The 21081-nt window shown below is 50.6% G+C and overlaps 3 protein-coding genes across 3 annotated transcripts; 1 reads left to right on the top strand and 2 right to left on the bottom strand.

Annotated features, from left to right (window-relative positions):
* Nucleotides 1–61: 61 nt before the first annotated feature.
* Nucleotides 62–5522, top strand: SPOUT1 (SPOUT domain containing methyltransferase 1). Its single transcript, XM_065854206.2, has 12 exons — nt 62–144; nt 234–276; nt 394–513; nt 828–987; nt 1651–1740; nt 2018–2067; nt 2308–2438; nt 3039–3111; nt 3475–3573; nt 4232–4334; nt 4862–5009; nt 5187–5522. Exons 1-12 carry the CDS (start codon nt 103–105, stop codon nt 5259–5261), a joined length of 1134 nt encoding a protein of 377 aa, XP_065710278.1. The 5' UTR covers nt 62–102; the 3' UTR covers nt 5262–5522.
* Nucleotides 5523–5894: 372 nt separating this feature from the next.
* Nucleotides 5895–8369, bottom strand: ENDOG (endonuclease G). The gene is made up of 3 exons (XM_065854207.2): nt 7854–8369; nt 7182–7291; nt 5895–6635 (listed from the first exon to the last, which is right to left on the bottom strand). The coding sequence occupies exons 1-3, from the start codon at nt 8352–8354 to the stop codon at nt 6350–6352; spliced, it is 897 nt and encodes a 298-aa protein (XP_065710279.1). The 5' UTR covers nt 8355–8369; the 3' UTR covers nt 5895–6349.
* Nucleotides 8370–12253: 3884 nt separating this feature from the next.
* TBC1D13 (TBC1 domain family member 13) lies at nt 12254–21036 on the bottom strand. Its single transcript, XM_065854201.2, has 12 exons — nt 20953–21036; nt 20804–20877; nt 20250–20290; nt 19722–19783; nt 19333–19432; nt 17920–18002; nt 17602–17761; nt 16591–16798; nt 15741–15904; nt 14206–14366; nt 13921–13978; nt 12254–12860 (listed from the first exon to the last, which is right to left on the bottom strand). The coding sequence occupies exons 1-12, from the start codon at nt 20973–20975 to the stop codon at nt 12795–12797; spliced, it is 1200 nt and encodes a 399-aa protein (XP_065710273.1). The 5' UTR covers nt 20976–21036; the 3' UTR covers nt 12254–12794.
* Nucleotides 21037–21081: the final 45 nt, after the last annotated feature.

Here is a 21081-nt window from a genome sequence, read left to right as displayed (position 1 = left end):
GCTCACGTGACACCGGCCTCCGCCCCCATTGTGGGCGGGCCCCTGCGCTCTCCAGCCAATCACTGCCCGGAAGGGGGCGTGGCCGCGGCACGTGGGCGGAAGATGGCGGACGGCGGCGCGGCCAAGCGGCCCAAGGCGCTGCAGGTGGGGCTGGCGCGGTGGCTGCCCGGTTACCGGGGCGGCCCCTGGGGGGACCCGGCGGTCACGGCCGTAACGATCGCTCTCTCCCGCAGGCTCCGGACAGGAAGGTGGACTGGCGGCGCTGGAAGCAGGAGAGTAAGGCCAGGCCGCTGCGAGGGCGGGCGGGCAAACCGGGGTGCAGCCCTAACCCGTGTGCCCCCAGCTCTGAGCGGTCAGGGCTCGTTGTTCCAAGCTCGTTGTTCTCCGTTCCAGGGAAAGCCGAGAAGAAGAAATGGAAGGAGATGAAGCTCCTGAAGAAACTGGAGAAACAGCGGATGCAGGAGCTGGAGGAACAACGGGCAGAGAAGCAGGAGGAGCAGAAGGAGGATAAAGGTGATGCTGCTGTGGGGCTGGGTTGAAAGAGCCGGGAGAACTCGGTCGTTAAAAGCCAACCAGTTTTACATATCCCTAGGAAAGGTGACACACAGCTTCATAGATCCAATATAGATCAATCCAAGTGCATAAACAGGCACAAACACACTGCCGTGTGCACTCGTGAGACCTTAAGAGAAAACCTGTGGTTAAAAAAAGTCTAAGAAACAAAGTTTGCCAATTTCTCCCAACACAACTACAGCTGAAACGGTGAATAAAACACCGTGCATGCAGCTGTCACGCTGAGGCTCGGCTGACCCCACTCTGCTCCCCAGGGCGACACCACACGCTGAGCGTGGCCCTGCCGGGCTCCATCCTCAACAACGCCCAGTCGCTGGAGCTGCGCACGTACCTCGCCGGACAGATCGCTCGGGCCTGTGCCATCTTCTGCGTGGATGAGATTGTAGTGTTTGACGAGCATGGAGAAGACGTAAAGTAAGGAGGAGCCGCCTTCTTCTGCAGAAAGCATTTCCTCTCTGCTTTCTGCTTCTTCAGTCTTTTATTAAGCCGAGATCAAAAAAGAACTACGTGTTCTCAAGCGAATGCTTCAACCTCTCTGGGCTGCCAGGATTACTAGGACTTCTATGCCACTGGGCAAAGAGGTTAACTTAACTGCCCTGGCAATGAAGATCATTTATCCCAGTATACGGACAACAAAAACAGTAGGAAGTCAAGTCCTCCTATGCTCTTAGCTCTTGCTGTGAAGGGACAGGGTGTACCTATACCCTTATGGAAGATGAATTCCTGTTCCTTCAGCTTCTCACCTGGCCCTGCATCTGATTTCACTGGCCAAGCTGTGCAATCCTGTAGCATCCAGCTGAGTGCATCCAACTGCCAGGTTGTGTCAACATGTAGAGATTAAAAAAAAAAGAAAAGCAAGGCTGCAAAAAGGCATTTGGCTTACAGAGAGTTCCAAATATGACTTGTTAAATCTCTGCCTCTGGAGTAGCCCTTTTACAAGGTGGCTCGTGTATTTCCTGGGGTGGAGGGAGGGCCTGCTGCCATTTTCAGATTAAGTAGCAAAGCTTCGTCTTCTGTAGACTTGACCATTTGGGGCTGTACGATCTCGTGCTGAGTTCACAAACTGCTTTCTTTCAGGACTGTGGAGGGGGACTTTGAAGGAATCGGGAGGAGAGGCAAGGCTTGCGTGCAGCTGGCTCGGATCCTGCAGTACTTGGAGTGCCCTCAGTAAGTGCACCGTGGTCAGACTGTGCATCAGAGCTGACTGCCATGGTATCGCATGCCAGAGGTGATGGAAGCAAGGGCCAAACTGTCTGCATTGCAGAGTTATGCAGGATCTGATTGTTTAACTGAAACAACAGCAGTGAATGCAGGATACAAACTGCATGCTACCTTAAAGGTAGATCAGGAATCGGAGGTGCCTTTGAGTTAATGCGGGGCTAGAATGGAGGGTTGGATTCCACAAAAACAACAGTTTTCACGTTTCCACCTTCTCTGGTAACAGGTACTTGAGGAAATCCTTTTTCCCAAAACATGAGGATCTGCAGTTTGCAGGTAAGGATGCAGCTGTCTCTGTCCCGAGCTGTTGGCTCCCCCTTCCTGAGCTCTGGCTCTTGTTTTCCACAGGATGCCCAGAACTGAATAACTTTTCTCCACTTCAGAGCACAGGCAAGGTGCTGTGCTCTGGTATACCGGACCAGAGAGGGAGGGGGCAGCGGAGCCGTTGTACTTTCACCTGTTATCCCACAGTTTGTATCGTCTCCTTAGCAATTGCTTCTATCTGTGCTGTTCCAGGCCTGCTCAACCCCCTGGACAGCCCCCACCACATGCGGGTGGACGAGGATTCGGAGTACCGAGAAGGTGTAGTGCTGGACCGGCCGACTAAGCCAGGCAGGGGCTCTTTTGTTAACTGTGGGATGAGGAAGGTATGTCTGTCACCCACAGATCCCAAACTCATTTCCCCCGTGTCTCTGGTGGATTTGGAGCAGGCAGGGTGGCTGTTGCTGGGTTTCTATAGGCCATAGCAGGCTGGTGTGGGGTTTAATGCTGTTGCTGTCTTGTCCCTTCTGGCTCATTAATGGTTATAGCTTCCAAGTCCTGGCAGGGCTGACCATTCCGACATGTCATTGCTTCACTGATGGAGTTGAAAATTTGAGCAGCAAAATAAGTCAGACTGAGACCCAAGTCACCCTGAGCCGGCTCTGCACTGCATGCACCACACCGACTCTGATCCTAGAGTCATTTTGGTTGGAAAAGACTTTTAAGATCATCACATCCAACCATTAACCCAACACTGCCAAGTCCACCTCTAAATTGTGTCCCTAAGAACCTCATCTACGTGTCTTTTAAACCCCCCCAGGCATGGTGACTCCACCACTGCCCTGGCAGCCTGTTCCAATGCCTGATAGTAACAGTGATTGTAGAGCTCCTCATGGCAGCTCCAGGCCAGAACAGATCCACTTCCCCAGACAGTTGCCTTCCTTCCCCAGTATTTCCAGAGTGTCTGATGGTGACTGTCACTGCAGGAGGTGCAGATCGACAAGCAGCTGAACCCCGGTCTGCGAGTCACCGTGCGCCTGGAGGAACCCCAGAAGCCAGGTAATCCACTGCTCCATGAGCATCCCTGAACTTCAGTCCCGCAGGAGCTGGTCCTTCTATGTGCCACCCTTCAGATTATCAATGTTTGAAGGTACAACAGCTCTGCAAGTTCCCTTCACACACAGATTTAATAACACCCTTACCATACCTCCCTAATTAACTGGAAAGAACCGGCAGCTCTTTGACCAACAATAAACAGCCCAAACATAATTGCGCACTTTCCAGAATGTGCTCCAAAGGGCGGTTCTTGATTGTACACCAAGTTGGTGCTCTACCCTGGGAGAAGCTGCCTTGTATAACTGGTCAAATGCAGCTGCCACTAGGAGACCATGGGGGTTGTTTATCTCTTTGCATCCCTTTCAGAAGCCAAAGTGCGGAAAGGCACCGTCGTGTCCTCACACCACCCTCGGACGGTGTCAGGCTTGTACTGGGGTTACAGTGTCCGCCTCGCCTCCTGCTTGAGTAAGTATTTGCAATGTTCTCTGCTCTCTCTAGGTTTCCACACTAATTTCAGGCCTACTGGCTGCACATCTGAGCACACGTTAACATCTTTGAAATCTCTTTTGTCTCAAAGGCAGCTTACACGTGCAGCTGGCAGCCACGTGGCAACCAAATGTAAGGGCTAAAACTAGAGGTGTAAATCACCCCAGTCACCCAGCAGTACTCTGCCCTGGACTTCTGCTCACCATTGTGCCAAATGTCCACGTTGTAGAAGGAGACGAGAGTTGGTGCTCTCCATCTCCAGCCGGTACATCTCCATTTCCATGATAAGGACCTCCTGCTCATTCACATCAAAGCCAGCAGTGACATCTGAGCTCAGGAGCCCTGCAAAATCCTTTTCCAGTCTTCTGATTGATTTGACCTCCATTAGTCAAGGAATAGTTCCTGGCACCTGTTTAAGCTTTGAGGAACAGCTGCTGCAATTGAGAAAGGTGCCAGAGATTCCTGCAGCAAGGGAATTCTGTAGGAATCGTTGTCTGTCTCCTGATGTACTCGTGGCCCTGAAGAGCAATTGCTGCTGCTGCCACTCACCTGGGGGGTGTTCTGGGCTGTCCAGGAGACACACACAGTGTGGGTGAGGGCACCACATGAATAATTCCGTATTGCGTTTGTTTCCCAGGCGCTGTCTTTTCAGAGTGCCCGTTCAAGGAAGGCTACGATCTCTCTATTGGGACCTCAGAGAGGGGCAGCTCTGTGGACCAGGCCACTCTCCCTTCCTTCAGGTTTGTGTCCTGGCCCCACTCCGAGCCCCCAGGGCGGGCTGGTGCAGGCAGCAGAGCTGCACCGTGCCCTTGGTGTTCTCCCAGGCAAGAGCACTCCTATATTAAACTGCGAGACTCACCTGCAGGCTCCCTCCCGTGCTCTGCTGCTCCCTTTTACACCAAGCACATTTCTCTGCATCCCAGAAGCTGGAGGAAAACCCCAGGACAGGGCCAAATGCCTTACTTGTTTCTCTGGAGTTGGTAGCAGGGACTGTTGCATTGGCCAAGCGCTGTGGGGCTTTGTTAGGATGGGGGCTGCACTGGGCATTGTCAGCAAGAGACACAGAGGGGATTGACCACATACCTGGGTACCTGAACAAAAGAAATGAGTCTGCTTCTTGCAGATAGAGAGAACTGTTTATGTGAAGCCAATTCTTAATCCCCTTGAAGGTTCAAAGCACATGAACAGCTCTCGTGTGTAAACCTTGTAGCATCTGCCTCAGTGTGTGGTTAGGAGCCGGTCTCACCCTGCCCTCTGCTCTCCCCAGGCATGCCCTTGTCGTGTTTGGGGGTCTTGAGGGCTTGGAAGCTGGGGTTGATGTGGACCCAAACCTGGAGGTCACTGATCCAAGCGTCTTGTTTGACTTCTACCTGAACACTTGTCCTGGCCAAGGCAGCAGAACCATCCGGACTGAGGTAGGACTGATAACGTGGTGGGGCCTGTGTGCACAGGGCAGTGCTGCGTTTCTGCCTCTGGCGGTGACACAGGTGGCGCATGGGTTGTTCCCCACGGTGACACCTCAGCAGAGAGCGGTGGCTTGCCCAGTGCTCCTCAGAGAGCCGTGGTTCTGACTGCCGCCTGCCCTGTTCCAGGAAGCGCTGCTGATCTCTCTGTCTGCGCTGAGACCCCACATCGATGAGGCTGTGAAGATGCCCAGCGACAGCTGAGGGAAGGGAAACCGCTGACCCTGCTGTCAGCTGAGGACTGTTTCAGGGAAGCAGCTCTTCAAACATGGGGCCAAGACACAGCGGGACTAAAGCTGGCAGTGCCACCAGACCAAGTGTCTGGCTGCTGTTGGGAGCAGCACGGCTGCACCTTTCTGCCTGCACGGTCCAGCCAAGGACTCTGCGCTGCAACAAGCCTGGCAGCAGATGAGTTCTTGGCAATTCAGACGTCTGGGGTGGGGAATAAAGCAGTGTGGAAGCTCAGCTGCCCTGAAATCTGTGTGTGTCTTGGTGAAGGGGATGGGCACTCACCTCTGCAGCCATGGGGCCTTCAGATTTAAAGGAATCAAAACTTAATCCTTATGCCAAGAAGCTTTTCCTGTCTCAGTGATACTGACTCCCTCATCCCACCTTTCACCTCAAAGGCTTCATCCTTCCCAACAGCAGGAAGGGACAGAGCTTCAGTTGGGCCTCAGCAGTAAAGCACATCAGCACAGCTTGGGACAGTCTGGCTCCATCTGTGATGCCTTAAGCTCTGCTCAAACAGGAAAACAGCTGGAAAAGTTGGCTTTGTCCTCCCCCCTCCTTCTGTGATATCCAGGGCTTTGGGAAGAGCAGATAAGAAACAACCAATACTTTGGGGTTTCAAAACTTTACTGTTAAAACCATCTTCTGAAAGAAAACAATCATACAATCCTTTGGCCACAGAAAGGCAGGAAGCTCACCTTTCCTCCCCCTTGCCCGTCTTGCTCCCATCCTTCCCTGCTAAATAGCAGAAATTAAGGAACTTCCCTTTGTGTCTTAATGAGCCCCACACAACTCAAACAGAGCAATTACAGGGGTACGCTCAGTACTGCAGACGAGGGGAAAACTAAAGATCTACGATGGTGCCAAGTGCCCAGGAGCCTTCTGCAGGCCCTGCCCTTGAGACCTGCTGTGTGTGTCACTGTCGCACAGAACAAGGGGAAAGGTAAAGGGAAACATTGGCTTGATCATTTCCCACATTTAAAATTGCACAAGAAAACTATTATTCTGTGGACAACTGCTGTGAGTCCCTTCCCAGGGGACACCTGGATTTGTGTAGTCACGGTTCAACGCTTGTTTCCAGCTGTGATGGCTTTCAAGTTGCTTGTTCTCTTCAAGATGTTTGGGACAAAGAGGAGCCCCGAGGCACGCTCAATGCTCTCAATGGGAACCAGGAACCGTTCCAGGGGGATTTTCTCATCCACAGGGCTGTTGGGCATCACATATGAGCGCAACTCGATCTCCCCACTCTCCTTCTCCAGGATGAGCACCTTGAAGAAATGGGTGGGGACAGCCACATTGTTCTTCCCTATCACCTGATACTTGACGTACATCTTCCCATCGGGCTCCATCCTGCACCAACAGCAATGTTGACAGGGTGAGGCTGAGCTGTGTACTGAGTCTGCTCCCCCAAATCCCCTCCCTGCCGTCTCTCTAACAGCCTTTCCAAGCTATTCCCTGCTGCTGAAGAGATCTCAACTTGTGACAGCTGCTCCTCAGCGCTACAGGAAGCTCTCTGCAAATACAGGCATGCTCTTAAGTGGAGAAATAGTTCATTAAATAAAACCTAGCAGCTTTATTCTGCAGTGAATGGGTCTGCAGTCTAATGTATAAATCTAATAATCTAGTCATCTACTACTACAAGATTGTTAAGGACTGCAAACAAAAGTGGCTTGGTTATGCTGTAGCTCAAGAAACCCATCCTTACTGACAAAAACATCAACTGAACAGGAAATACTAAAAATAATCCCAATCCTAAGTACCTTTCCACAGAACCCCTGTGCTCTCAGCAGATCACTCCTGTCTGGGAGCAGCTGGGAGGCTGCACCCCAAGCCTGCTCCCCTTTCCCAGCACGACGCAGCGTCCGAGCGCAGCCTCGGCTTGGCCCTCCTGTTTACCTGGGCAGGAAAAGGGGTCCCGTGCAGACATAGACGTTCTTGTTGCTCCTCGCCAAGCTTCTGCTGTACTTCTCAAGGTTATTCCAGGCATTCTGGTTTAAATGAGGGTTCTAGAAACACAACACAGGCAACAGTCAGTTCCTGGGTAACGTCCTCACTGTTCTGCCTAGTAACACCCGTCTTTCCAGCAACATGCCTTGCAGCACCCCAAGCACTTTCCAGAAGAGATCTCCACTATCACTTCCGCTTCGAAAGCTGCACAGGGTGAGGTCTGGGCGTGCACACCCAGGAACAGGATCCATTCGCCTCAGGCCATGATTTTCCCAAGTTTCTGTCCCCCTGCTTAACTTTGCTCCTGCAAGGAGCTGCACTGAACCACGTCTCTCTGGGTTGAGAGAAGCACCCGGGCAGGTGCGTTTGCAGGATCGCTGCTGTTGGGTTTAGCCGAAAATTCAGCACCCCCGGATGACCTTGGCCACTTTGGACTCCCTTTGGTGAACCACACTAAGGACGAACACACGGCAGCCGCTCGGAGGCGGTTTCCAGCAGGGAGCAGTGTCTGCCCTTGAACACGGGCAGCTCCGGGCTGCCCCCCTCCACCCACCCCGGGCCGGGCGAGTCTCCCTGCGGGTCCCCAGGGCCAGGGGAGCCGGTGCCCGCGGCGGGCCCTACCTGTGGGGCGATGTTGCTGAGGTAGAACGTGTCCCGCATGGCCGCCTGGCTCCACTTGTGGTTGGCGGCAGCGGCCAAGTGCCCCCGGTCGAAGCCGCTGCCGCGGTAATCGGCGTTGGTAGCGCGGTGATACTCGTGCACCGAGTCGTCCTCCTGGAAGTCGCAGGCGGCGCGGTCGGAGGTTCCGCTCAGCGTCTCCCGGTTGAGCTGTTCGATCACCCAGAGCGCGCTGCGGCTCCGCGGGTCGTAACACAGCACGTAGGACTCGCGGCTCCGCAGCTGCGCCAGCCCGGGCAGCCCGTACTTGGTCAGCTCCGTCCGCCCCGAGCCCGGCAGCGCCGGCGGACCGGCCGCCGCCACGGCGGGCACCACGGGCAGGCGGCCCAGCAGCCCCTCGACCTCCGCATCGCCGCGGGCCCGGCGGCGGGAGGTCAGCGCCGCCCCCAGCCCCGCGCCCAGGGCCAGCGAGGCGCCGGGCAGCAGCCAGCGGGCCCGCAGCATGGCCGTGCGCTGCGCCGCGGGAGCGCCCGCCGCTTAAACGGGGCTCGGCTTTCCAGGGGAGCTATGCGCTACTGAGGGAGCATCGCCGCTTTAAGGGCAAGAGGGCGCCGCGGCTCCGAGCGCGCCCCGGGGAGGCGGAGGGAGAAGCGGCTGCGGTCCCGGTGTGCAAAGAACCCAGTTTATTGGGAGAAATTAGAGAACAGCGTGAAAGGAGTCTCGGAGAAAGTACAAAAATAACGAGCAGTGAGCGAGGCGAACAGAGGGCCCGCGGCTTCCCCCCGGCCGCACACGACGGCGACATCCCGGCCCGGTCACAGCCCCACCGGTGCCGCTGGGACACCCCGAGAGCAGCCGCGGTGTCACCCTCTAGAAAAGCCACGGCTCCGAGGTGGGAAGGCAAAGCAATGGTTCGGGGAGGCAAAGCAAAACAAACATGCGGGAAAGATGCTGATAGAGGGAGCCCTGATGATTTAATATACAGGCCTGGCGATTTAATGTATAGGCCAGACGATTTAATGTACACAAAGCCCCAGCTGGCTGCTGGTGCTGGGCTCCGCCAGCCGCTGTCCCAGTGGGCATTTGGAAATCCTGTAGTCAGCAACCGTAGCAACTCCAAGCTCAACGCACCGAGTCACAGCAACAGATGTTTGCGCAAAGCCACCCATTTAGTTAAAGGAAGCATTATAAAAATAGTGTTTAAAAAGAGAGATAAAAGGAGTTTTAGAGTGATAAAGTGTTCTCTATACCCGGTTCTGGCAATTCTTTCCAGTCAACGTAAAAAAAAAAAAAAAAAAAAAAGTGTTATTTGTTCCTCTCTGTCGGGCATAGGGCATTTTAGAAAAGTGCTCCAAACGGATGAAGCCACCCATACTCACTGAGGGAAAACAGCCTCTGCTTTCCCAAACACCCCAGCTCCTCCAAAGCAGCTTCTGGCCTTCACTCCACTCACTGCCAAACCATAAATAACTCTAGGCTACATCACAAAATTCAAAAATCAGTGTTCTGAGTGACCACCAGCAACAACTTGATCTCTAGGATCCTGTTACTCCTATCTCACTGGCAAAGCCACTAAGTTTCCCAAAGCCTGAATTAGAGCGAGGAGCGGGTAGAACAGACCTCTTCCCCCCAGGGAAGGCTCATCTCTCCCCACACCCAGCACAGTGTCCTGGTTTTCCTCCCAGTCGATCACAGGTCCCTCTTCCTCTGCCTGGCAGTAGTCCTGTCTGTGAGGAATGTGTTGTAAGGGCGATTTAACCATCCTCTGTTCAGGCCCCTATGAACCAAGGGGTCCCCAAGTCACTCCAGACTAATAACCCCAACCCACAGAAGTGCTGCTCCAGCCAACCTTGCTGCTCCTGCTGCACATCAGGATTGAAGAAATCAGAGGTGGAAACATCAAAGGTGGAGCAGTTGTTACTTGGCCACACACAAGGAACCACTAGTTAAATACTGTCTGACCTAAACAACGTCACCAAAAGCCTTTGAGGAATGGAAGGAAACTCAAAAGGAGATTCAAAAGCTGGTTACAAGTTAAGACTTTCTTTTCTCCCCTCAGAAAATGTGAGTTTGCACTTAGAGAAAGTCTTGGAACAAAGAAGTAGATATCCCGACTCATTGAAAAGTACAACTTTCAACAGCAGAAGTCCTACTACACGGGAGGGGATAAGGAAGGACATAAACCAGCTTTTCATGTAGGAACCAGCCTGTCTGGGTGTACCAAACTTGCTGTAAGTTCTCTCCAAAGAACTCAATCAGTTTAGCAGCTGTAGTCTGGGTAAAGCTACAGAATTTACCATGGAGAACCTTCCATCAGTCAAAGCTCTCATCACATCCCATTAACCACTGCAAACCCTTTTAAAAAGCATTTACCTCACCTCATAAAGAGAAGTAAGACAGCATAATGTAAACCCTTCAGCACCTCAGAAGGGAGAAGACAGCGTGACACCCACACACCCACCTGAGCTGCCAGAGCAGCCGCCTGCCCTGTCTCTTCCTCAGGTGTGTTTGATGCTACAGAACAAAACCTGATCCCGAGCTGGGCAATGTTACCACAGAAGGTCCATTTCAGAGCCCAAATGCTGCTTTAAGAACAAGCAAAAGATCAATCACAGGCAATTCTCCAACCCTGATTTGCCTGCTGCCTTCTCAGGTTATTTTAGGGAGACTGCTGGCTATTCAGACCAGGAACTCTCATGGATGCTCCTGTTACCAGTGAGCAAATACAGTATAAGGGAACCCTGCACTTGCGACATGGACTCAAAATGGACAGCTCAGGTATTCAGGGTAGGAAGAGCAAGCAGAGCTTGTCCACAGAATGCGAGAGAGCTACAGCAGTATTTAGAGCAGTTCTGAGGCAGAAGTGTTTGGAAGAGATCCAGTTGTGCCTAAGACTCTGACCCACCAGTTCTACACTTGTGCCTACCAGGCAGCCCTTTGGCCATACGAGGTTTAACTGGCCTCGCTAGTCCAGGGTACCCAAAAGCTGAGACCATGAGACCACCTGGAATAGCTCAGCACCAGAAGGCAGGAAGAACATCCATCCACAGCATGCTTCACCACACAGCTGCCTCAGTCTACCAGTTCCATATTTCTTGGAGGAAACCTCGACCCTCTAGAAAGGATTGCAGCAGAGAGGGACACTTAGCCACAGGTATTAATCACAGATTGGTTTAAGTTCTCAGTTGCTCTTGCTCCACCACAGCAGCAACACCCGGCTGCACTAGTGTCACTTGAGCATCTTCTGAAGAGGCAGAGGTTGCTCGGGATTGCCAATAAGAACAGAGGTGCTTGCATCAACCTGTCCTCCCATCTCCCCACTCTCCCCTGTGAGAGTTACAGCAGCCTGTGAAGAACCGGCCTTCAGCAAAGGAAATAACACTAGTAAAAAAGCTGAATGCCAACAACATCCCCCCTGCTAGGGCAATTCTAGGCCGTCAGCAGCTTAAGCAGCTCTTACAAAGAAGACTGACCTTTAACAAATCAATATCCATAAATACCAAAAACTGTAGTGTCCAACAGCTACACAGAGGTGAGGCAGCACAGCACAGAAGGGAAAAGCACGCTGGATTAGTGTTCGCTCAAGAGCTTCCGCAGCAGCCAAGCACCCGGGTGCCGGCAGTTTCTCCCTCAGAGGATTACGGTTTCTGCTCAGCTTGACGCTGCCAGCAGGTGAGCAGCTCTCTCCGTAGTGTGTCTTGGTCGACGTTCACCTGAGCCCCCTCCACTGTATTTGAAATGCAGCAGTTTCCCCTCTCAGGAGGAACAAGTCTCCAACGCAGGACGGTGACTCCAACAAGAGCAGTGGATAGAGAAGCAGATCAGCCCCCACAGTCAGGTAGTGACAGAAATGCTTGTGTGACCACTGGATTGCACCAGAAAAGGTCTCTGGTAGGTCAGACCTGTACCATATCTCTTCCTGGCAAGAAGTACCATGAGACAGTATCAAGGTTACTGTGACCAGAGCTTGCGCAGGGCAGTATTATGCAAGCCACTGAGGCAGAAAACCCCAGTGCTGTGCCTGCATAAGCCCCTAAATACGGCTGTCTTCATTGCATGCAGCTAGATATCCATTTCTTGTATTTCAGAATCCTGATTGTAGCTGGATATGCTCCAATTCAGAGCCAGGAAAGCAGCTTGAGGCTTCTGTGCAGCAACAAGCTCCTGCTCTAAGGCTGTGCGTATATAAGGCTTGACTTCAAACTATACTTCACCCATTGATTAAAACCACCACAATCTTGCTTTCAAGGCGACCTTGTTGATAAGGCGATTCTGGATTCAGGCAGTTTCAAAGCACAAAGCCACCAGCTGTCATGGTGTCCTGCCACCTCAGCTTCTTCAGGTCTCTTTCTGAGGCAAATGGGTCCAAACCGCAGCTGTCAGATGACACTCAACAGAAGGTTTTTTTTTGCACATCCCAGGGATGGCCAAGTGTGGACAGGAGGGAGAAGAATCCAGAAGCTACTTGAACAGCAGGATGTGTGACTTCATCAGAATACATTCTGTTTGCAGGAGGAAGATCCTTCTATACTCACCCACTAAAATCCACTGGACTCAGCCTGTCCCTTACCCATCAGAAGTTACTCCATGTGTTACTTCCATGATACAGGAGTCCATCTCTTGGGGGAAATGCAGACAGATGGTTTCTTTCTCCCCATTTTTGAAGTCATTAAAAGTAAGATACAAAGAACTGCTTTTGGCAGCACAGAGGCATTTGAGATTTGAAAAAATCTGGAGTGTGGGACCCAAGTAGATGGGGAAGTCATCAGTCCTTGACCTAATAAATAGAGTAGAAGGAAATCTTCAAGGTGGCCAGTAGCCCAAACACAAAACCTGAAGTCCTGCAGAGACCATGAGGAGCTTCAATGCACCACACTGTACAGGGGCATCTCCTGGGATCTGCTGCCACACAGTTTCTCTGACACCTTTTGTTGGGGTCGTGGACTACTTTGAATCTTGAAGTTCCTTTGCCTTCTTCAAAATCAGATGAACATCAGAGATAGGATAATCCTGTGTCAAAGAAACAGAATCATATCATTGACTATGCAGCGTTTCTTGCACACATTGTTCAACCTAAGCAGGGCAAACCTTGATAACAGCATTCGTAGCTTATCACAACACACTGCCATGTTCAGTTACTCCCTTAACAGCTAAAAGTTTATTCTTTTGTAACTGATTGAGCCTCAATACCCTTCAGGAAGGTTGTTTTGTTGTCTGTGGTTGTTTTTCATCTGGTTGGTTGGTTTTGTGTGTGTGTGGTGGTGTTTTGGTTTAGCTTTTTGTTTGTTTGCTTTTTTAATTTGTCCTCCAAGCTACAGTAAGCTGGCCTGCTCCAAGCTATCTTCCTGCCAGAGAGCCTTATCAAAGCCAGGATCTTGCACAGCCAAAGCAGGAACTGGCAGAATCTGAGATATCCTACTGCTCAGTGCAGCTGTTTTCAACCTTGGGCTCTGACAGATCTCAGAACTAAACAAAAGCCCCTGGCCAATACATCTAACACTGTCACACAGGGTTTCACATCTTTGCTGGAAAAGATCTGATTTTTTGCAAACCAAAAGACATTAAACATCTCTAGTCTATGACAATTTCTTGGTCAGCTAGAATGCGTGCGTAAGCAAAAGGCTTTATTTTAATGGCAACGATGGGTTCCAGCCAGCAGCACTGTGCCCCACCAGCGGAAGAATACAGAAGGAATATTACTCTATGAAATAAGGCCCATTGCTACTGTAGCACTAAAAATGGGGAAGAAGGCAAGAGATCCTCACAGAGCTAGGACAACAAACCAGTGTACAGCCACCATCTGTGTGTGGAACTGAAAACTCGACAGCACAGGGAGCAGAGACATCACGGCCAGGGACGATAAAGTAGCCATTTGTCCCAAGTTCGATGTCCCAGTGGGTGGTGGGGACCAGAGCACGCTGCAAGATCAACCTTGAGATTTTTCTGCATGTGACCATCAGAAATCTGGTACTGCTCTTCAGCCAGGCATACCCTGACCATCACCCTCCCTCCCAGCACCATTTCCAGACTCTTCAGATTGCTCCCTATGCCAACCATGTTTAATCCTTACCTGTAGCAGCCTCATGTTCAGAGTGAAGTCTCCTTCCAGCAACTGATCCCGGATTAGTCTGGAAGATGGGAATTATTTCAGCTACTTTTGACTCTACAGAAAAACTTCAAAAACAGGCTACATTGTGCTCTTATAGAAGCTTTTGAAAACAATTTTGCTACCACTGAGCAGTGACTACAACCTAGTCACCAGATGCCTTAGCACAAGTCTACAAAAGCCTCCTGGATCCACGGATTTAGGTAAAGGAGGGAAAGAGAAGAGTAGGAAGGCTACCTACGTACTTACGTCAACATGGCACAACAGACGAGCAGAAGAAAATCAAAGCGCTTATCATCAGCAAAGAGTGAGTCCCAGATGCGGATGACGTCTGGCAGCAGGAACTCTTGGGACAAGAGCAGTGTCAGCCAGCGGAAGGCAAAGAACTGGGGCTTGATGTTCTGTTCTTGCTGTCAGACATGCACCAGGCAAAGAATGAGTACATGCTCTTGGACAAGAGACACACGCCATGTTTCCATCCCCATCTCCACCCTGATACAGCTCCAAGCTGCCAACTCGTTCTGCAACATCAGCAAACCCACCGCTTCTTTTGAAGACTCTCACGTTCAAGCCAGACTGAGAGAGATTTTAAATGCAGCCATGTCTGCAAACAAGCCAGAAAACACTTCTCTGTCCACAACATGGAAGCTTTTCTTCCTAAAGGCACTATCTGTGTTAGTTCTGTTAAACCTGCCAAGTAATTTTAACGTTCCCAGTTGAACAGCATTTTATCTGTGAAGCCGCAGCCTTCCCCCTCTAGCAGAGGCACCGTGTTGTCAGGATTTCCTCTCCCTTCCAGAAGCCCTGTATTTATCAGGTTTACTATTCACAAAACAAAACAAAGATGGAACAGAGTTCACACTGACGGCCAGTAAAACACACTGTAAGCACTTCTAGCCTGAAACTTTCTTGTTTTCTGGTGTCAAATCCAAGAGACCATACATTTAAACAAGGTCAAACAAGTTCAGGATACTGATGATATTCTTAAGGATCTGTTGGTGCATGGCCAAAACCCTTACCTGCTGGCCAAACAGTAAGCCATTTATTTTCAGCCCATGGATTCCACCACCAGCTGACATTGTGGGTTGTGCCACTGTGCTGACAGATCATCTTTTGGATTATAAGATAAATACATCAGGATTTATCTGAACGCAAAAAAATCTCAGTGTGACTTGGTGAAGGTTAGAGTAACAGGAATAGCTTTGCATTCTAAACTCTCCTTGGACTTTCACATACGGTGACCTATAAGACCTAAAGATGTTTACAAAAAAAGCTGCTTCTAGACGTTCTGCAAACCCCACATCAACCCGATGCACTCCGAGACCCCTGCAGGAAGGAGTGGGTTGTTTTTTGGTTTGTTTTTAAAGACAGAGACACAACTCCTGTCACCTCAAATTCCAAGGAACTCTAGAGCAAAACTCCTGTTTTTCCTGACAACCAGAAGACACTCCAGCTCCTACCAGATCTCAACCCAGGTAACCAGGGACCGTGGCCAAGTCCCTTAGGGCTCACAGCTGGCAGCTTTGGAACAACTATTGTTTGTTTTTGGTCAGGCAGGGGAGGAAAGCCTGGCTGTGTCAGCTTGCTCTGGGCTCACTCCAAAGAGAGGTTGTTTCAGCTCACCGATAAAAGAGTCTCTGTGTCCTATAGGCAAAGCCCTTCGTGCACCCTCTCAACCTTCCTATTCAAGCACAGTAACAGTTTAACAAGACTGGCTGACATTTAAACATGCTATTAAGCTCCACTCCATCCATTCCCACAGAATGAAACATGTAGCTCCTCACCAGTTTCAAATACAGCTCCACATCTTTCTCCTTCAGGGTGGAATAGACCTTCTCCATTTTGTAGGTAATACCACACTGAGAATCATCCAGGCTCTTAATGAAGTTGTCCCGAATTTCAGCCATCAGATTGGTAAAGCAGAAAAACGTGTCAGCTTCAGCATGTTCTGAGAAAAACAAATTAAAAATAAAATGATGGGGGAATAGAGAAAGCATCACTGACAGAGGCACAGAGACTTCGAACTGTTCTCACTCCATAATCTGTTTGCTGTACTGGATTCAAATAGCACAGTCCACAAGATTTGGGCTTGCTTGGTCTGGGACAAGATGAGACACCTTTTTTTTAACTAGAAATGTCTACAGAGCCACTGCAGATACAGACCCTGTGTGCAACACAAGGTCTTCATGACATGGGGTCACAAACCAGTTATCTGTGCCCAAGAACACCATCTGCTCTTCCTGCCATCTGCACATATCCTCAGAGCTCCCACAAAGTAGAAGCAACAGCCAAAGTACTCCCATTCCGTTCTTTCTTTTATCAGGTAAATATAGTACAAGCAAACAAGAGCTTCTAAAGACATATTAAGTTTCAGGAAGTGCAACTTAGATCCATTCAAAACAAAGAAAAACCTCTCAGAAATCCTCACTTCCCATGTCTTCACCCCTCACAAGACCACTGAGTTTCTATCAATTTGCTGTGGTCCCCAGAACTCCTCATTTCTTGCTCTATCTGCTTTTTGGCTCTAATCAGGCAAGACAGAGTCATTTAAAGAGAGTCTTATTCCCAACCCAGTTCTTTACACACAGAGCACGTAGTACAACAGCCATTACTGAGCAGCCAAGAGTCTCTCACCTTTCCACTCACTGTTAGGATCTGTAGCAAAGGTGTAGTAAAGAGGCCCCACGATTTCATTCATGCCCTGAACGTACGCTATCCCGGGGTTCAGCTTGGCATAGATGAACAGGATTCGCTCCACCACTTCCCAGTGAGCTTCGCAGCCGTTGGGCAGAACTTCATACTCATTCAGAGAATTAGGTGTGCTTTTAAGAGGGGAGCTCACCTGAAGAACAAGGCAAGAGTAACGTTGATTCAGAATAACCAACTGGCACAGATAGTTTTGTACATGTGATAAATTTTTAAGACACAAAGCCTCCCAGAATATTCAGCTTACACCAAGCACATCGGTGTTCACACAAACCAAGAAAAGTAACTTGGGAAGCCCAAAGGCACCAACATCCTCGTGCTGGCTACCCCGAGGAACGAAACAGCCTGTAGTGCCAGACAATTCCCCTGAATCACTGCACCACCTGATCCCACGCAGTACAGAACCACCGCAGTTCCACTTCTTTGTTAGTAGTGTAAAGAACATAGAGATTTGCTGTGGTAGCAAAGCCACCTTCCCCAAAAGCGTGTGGCGCTTGAACCGCAATACTCATGAAAGAGCTGACATGGATTTGAGCAGATACCCAGCTCTTTTCCTAACTGCAGGTTTATGTGATCAGTTCTGGAAGATTATGTAAATTCACCTTCAATAAATTAACCCCTCAGTGTTTTGTTCCCATACAGAAAGGCACATGTCAAATATAAAACACTCACATCTCCCTGCAACTCCAACTTTCACCAAAAGTCAGGAAAAAATAACCCTTAGGAGTATTATAAATATACCTGTAATTCCCTGTCAACCATCAGGCACATCATCTGGTTCCACAAAGCTGTTTAGCCACCAAAACACACAGTATACGCTGGGGTGTTTGCCCAATTCCACCCCACAAGCACAGAGAAACAGAACAAAGCCCGAGAAACACCCTTCCCCTTATGAGCCGAGACGTCATGCCCCACAGACAGCCCCCACCTAGATCTCACATTTGTAACCCCACTGCGGTTTCGCGCCACTGTCTGTGACTTGAGCGTGGTTTGTTCCACCCGCTTGCGCAGCGTCTCAAACTCATTTTGGGGGTCCAGGATTAAAAGGCAAGGGTAGTCCGTTGGGCGCTGGAAGAACGCCATGTCGGGGTACAGCCTCCTAGGATGGATGCAGAGGGAAATCAGGCATAAGAAGAGGGAAGTACATGCCCCATGTTGAACATGAGGCTCGGTTTAATATTAAACTTTGTTTTCAAAGTACAAAGTGTTAACCAAGCCACTTGGGTTCAGAAACCTGAGTCATCGTGCCTCACGTACCTGACATCTTTGTCTATCTGGAGAAGCACTTCATTATCCTTGAAGTAAGTGTTCCACCGACTGTCTGGGTTTGGATTGAGAGGCTAAAGAAATAAACAGAAACAGAACCAGCATGTTTCATATGTATCGAAATCCTCAGTAAAATTTAAATAATATTTCTGCTGTCCCTCTGTCATCTACTACCAGCACACTGCTAACGCATCAGATTTATGTTTTTCTCCCACTAGCTACGTTTAGGGTTTTCTAGGAAGTGGATCAGAACTTGTGAAACAAGTGAGCACCCAGGTTCACTTAAGAGAGGCAGAAGCCAACATTTCCAAACCCTTGTCACCTGCTTCTTAAGGACTTTGTTCCCAAATCAGGTATCCAATCCTGGATCAACAAGATTCCTGATTGCTGCTCCAACCCGTACAACCAAGATGGTCTTTGTACTTTAGTAAGAGTGCTTTTGGTTATTAGTCACAAGTATCTCCCTCCACCTCAGCTCTGAGGCTGATAAAGTACGGCCATCGGACCCAGGAAGGAAATACATGTTACTATGAACAAACTATCCTGTATCTGACCAGTTTTCCAATATGACAAACTTAACTCCCCTTCCACAGACAGACACACTTTCCTCTCTCCACATCAAGATCCAGGCAGAGTTAACTACTGAATGAGAGAAGGCAGAAAAACAAACCAAAACAAAACGCAATGTTCCAAGACATTCAGAGATCACTGTAACATCTCCCAATGTGTGCAGCGTTACAAACACACTGGTTTTAGAGCGCCAAGGCGTCCAGAGATCACAGCGGCACAGATGAGTCTATGCTAGCAGAGAAGTTAATGTTCAGCACAAGTCATGGAAGCAGTTGTATCATTTTACAGCCTCTTCTGATCAGTTACTTCATTCCCTCCCCCAACACATACACTCTTAACAGCGCTTTCAGAGAAGGAAAAAGCCAAGCGAGGCAGAAAACAGCCAATTAAAGGCCAGCAGCAGAAACAGAACTGAGTCTCCTGCCACCAGTGCCATAGTCCAACTTGACCCGTTGCTCAGAGCAGCCTGCTCTGAGTCCCCCCATGGACCCAACATCCCAGGAGAACGTCTCTGTGCTGCAGGTCCCTCCTCTCAGCCTCTCCCTTTCCCCAGCAGACCCACAGCCTGGGCAGCTTGCCCCAGAGGAGGGGAGGAGCCATTTGCATCGCTGAAAACACTTCACTTCACAACTATTGGTGCTCTGCCAATAATTCACACCGAAGGCTACTCCAACACAGGCACTGTGCTGGTACCTAGGAACCGTCCCTCCTGCTGGCAGGGCAAAGTTCCCACAATGCAAGAACAGAGCCAAGAGCAGCCCAGGGTTATGGAGTCCAGAGCAAGTTTATAGCTCTGGGGGATTTTCTTCAACACAAAGGTTTAACAGCACTTACGTGATCTTCTAATGTCACATCTTCCCTTGAAACACCCAGGTTGGCTTTGGCGATCCCAGGCTGAATAATCATTTCCTTTAGGAACTGGGAATACAGATCCCTTAAGGAAGAAAAGAGGAATTTGCAATGAAGCAGAAGATTAAGTCAACATAAGCAGCCCAACTTAGTTCAAATATCTCTCTGGACCACCCTGCTCAGCCAGAAGGTATCTGATTTTCTCTTAAGTTCAGCTGAAGAGGCCAATCCACCAAACCCAGGACACAGCCTACAGAACAGCACACTGCACAGGAGGACAATTCATTCTGTGACAGTACTTAATTATTTAAGGAACTATTCTCCTTCTCTGCAGTTATAATTAGAAATAACAGAGCAAGTACCAATGTCCTCACCTCTGCTTCTTCAGCAAAGAGCTCCATAAGGCCTTCTCTAACGGGAGGTAGTTCAGAAGTATCTGTACAAGAGAGAGATGCACCCAAATCACTATTTGGAGAACGAGCTATTATACCTGTAAGATAGGCAAACAAAACGCAGCAGCTGGAAATGGCCCTCTGAAAATACCAGGAGCTTTCTCCAGAAAGCCTACTACTTCGCCAAGGGACAGTCAGGGATATTTTGGGGACTGGTTTTCAACACAGACCTATTTGGAGGACTGATCAATAGCAAACCCGACTGAAATGCACTCCTAGCTTAACACTGAGGGCTGCTCTCATGCAAAAAGCAGACAGCCACTTTCTATCATCCAAGTTATGATGGCAGTCCCATGTCAGTAAGTGCTATTGTGATCGTGCCAATGCTGATCTCCACAAAGTACTGTCAACTTTGAGTGGTTTTTAAGCTCTGGGTTTTTTGTTTGTTTACAGTTTTAAGTGCCCAAAGCATCCCTCACCAGAAACAAAAGCACCCCACGCAAAACCCACCTTCCAGCACAGGCAGCGCAAACCTCCGTCGAAGGGGATTCCTGTGGAAGAGCAGGCAGAGAGGAAACCACGTTAGTTATTGCCCCCATCGCCGTGTCAGCCCAGCTTTGCCCACACCACCCCACAGACAAGGCGGTGCTTTTCCTGCCTGGGGGGCAAGAAGTTTTCACAGGGACGCTACAGACGGTGCCAAACTTGCCGGGAGAAGGAGAAGCAGAAAGCGGGTGACCATGCAGATGACAGCCAAGCCACAGCAGGAGCAAAGAAACCCGCAGGCGCCTCAGAGAGGGAGGGAAGGGCTCTCCTGCAAGTTTGCGGCTGTGCCCGAAGGCCGGGTGCGGCCTGGCGGAGCCTGGGCTTGAAAACTCCCCCGCCAGCCCCGGGTTTCCAGCACCCGCCACTTCCCAGCAGCTTTCAGAAGGGCTGCGGAGGGGGCCTCAGCCGGACACCCCGGGGCTCCGCACCCCCGAGCCCCGCGGGGGCAGCACAGGCCCCCGGTCACAACCGCCCCCCGGGGCCGTGCACAGCGCGCTCCCCCCGGCCGGGCCGCTCACCGCTGAAGCAGAGCTCACGGAGCTTGGCCAGAGCCACCGTGGGTTCGCCGAGCACCTCCTGGAAGTCCGCGATCCTAAGGAGAAGCGGAGCCACAGCCGTTAGAGAGTTCGCTACCGGCGCCCTTCCCCGAGCCACCCCCAGCACCCACCGGCTCTGGTGCAGTCGCGACATGGCGGCCCCTGCCCCGCGCGCCGCAGAAACGCTCCGGCTGGAAACCCTGCCCGGGGCGGTGGGCGTGGCCGCGAGGACCACGCCCCTCCCGCCACACCCACCCAAC

Source organism: Patagioenas fasciata, chromosome 20 (genome assembly GCF_037038585.1).
Source record: "Patagioenas fasciata isolate bPatFas1 chromosome 20, bPatFas1.hap1, whole genome shotgun sequence".
Classification (NCBI taxonomy): Eukaryota; Metazoa; Chordata; class Aves; order Columbiformes; family Columbidae; genus Patagioenas; species Patagioenas fasciata.
This window is presented reverse-complemented; position numbering and strand designations above follow the sequence as displayed.

Bases quoted from the DNA above. Each gene is read 5' to 3' on its own strand.
- SPOUT1 (XM_065854206.2), top strand. From the start codon at position 103: ATGGCGGACGGCGGCGCGGCCAAGCGGCCCAAGGCGCTGCAG. The intron at 514-827 runs GTGATGCTGCTG...TCTGCTCCCCAG, and splicing joins GGAGCAGAAGGAGGATAAAG to GGCGACACCACACGCTGAGC. The intron at 5,010-5,186 runs GTAGGACTGATA...GCCCTGTTCCAG, and splicing joins GCAGAACCATCCGGACTGAG to GAAGCGCTGCTGATCTCTCT.
- ENDOG (XM_065854207.2), bottom strand. From the start codon at position 8,354: ATGCTGCGGGCCCGCTGGCTGCTGCCCGGCGCCTCGCTGGCCCTGGGC. The intron at 7,292-7,853 runs GTAGGGCCCGCC...TTGTGTTTCTAG, and splicing joins TCAGCAACATCGCCCCACAG to AACCCTCATTTAAACCAGAA. The intron at 6,636-7,181 runs GTAAACAGGAGG...CTGTTGGTGCAG, and splicing joins GGACCCCTTTTCCTGCCCAG to GATGGAGCCCGATGGGAAGA.
- TBC1D13 (XM_065854201.2), bottom strand. From the start codon at position 20,975: ATGTCGCGACTGCACCAGAGCCG. The intron at 20,878-20,952 runs GTGGGTGCTGGG...GCTTCTCCTTAG, and splicing joins TCGCGACTGCACCAGAGCCG to GATCGCGGACTTCCAGGAGG. The intron at 15,905-16,590 runs GTGAGAGACTCT...TGTTTTTCTCAG, and splicing joins TCCTAACAGTGAGTGGAAAG to AACATGCTGAAGCTGACACG.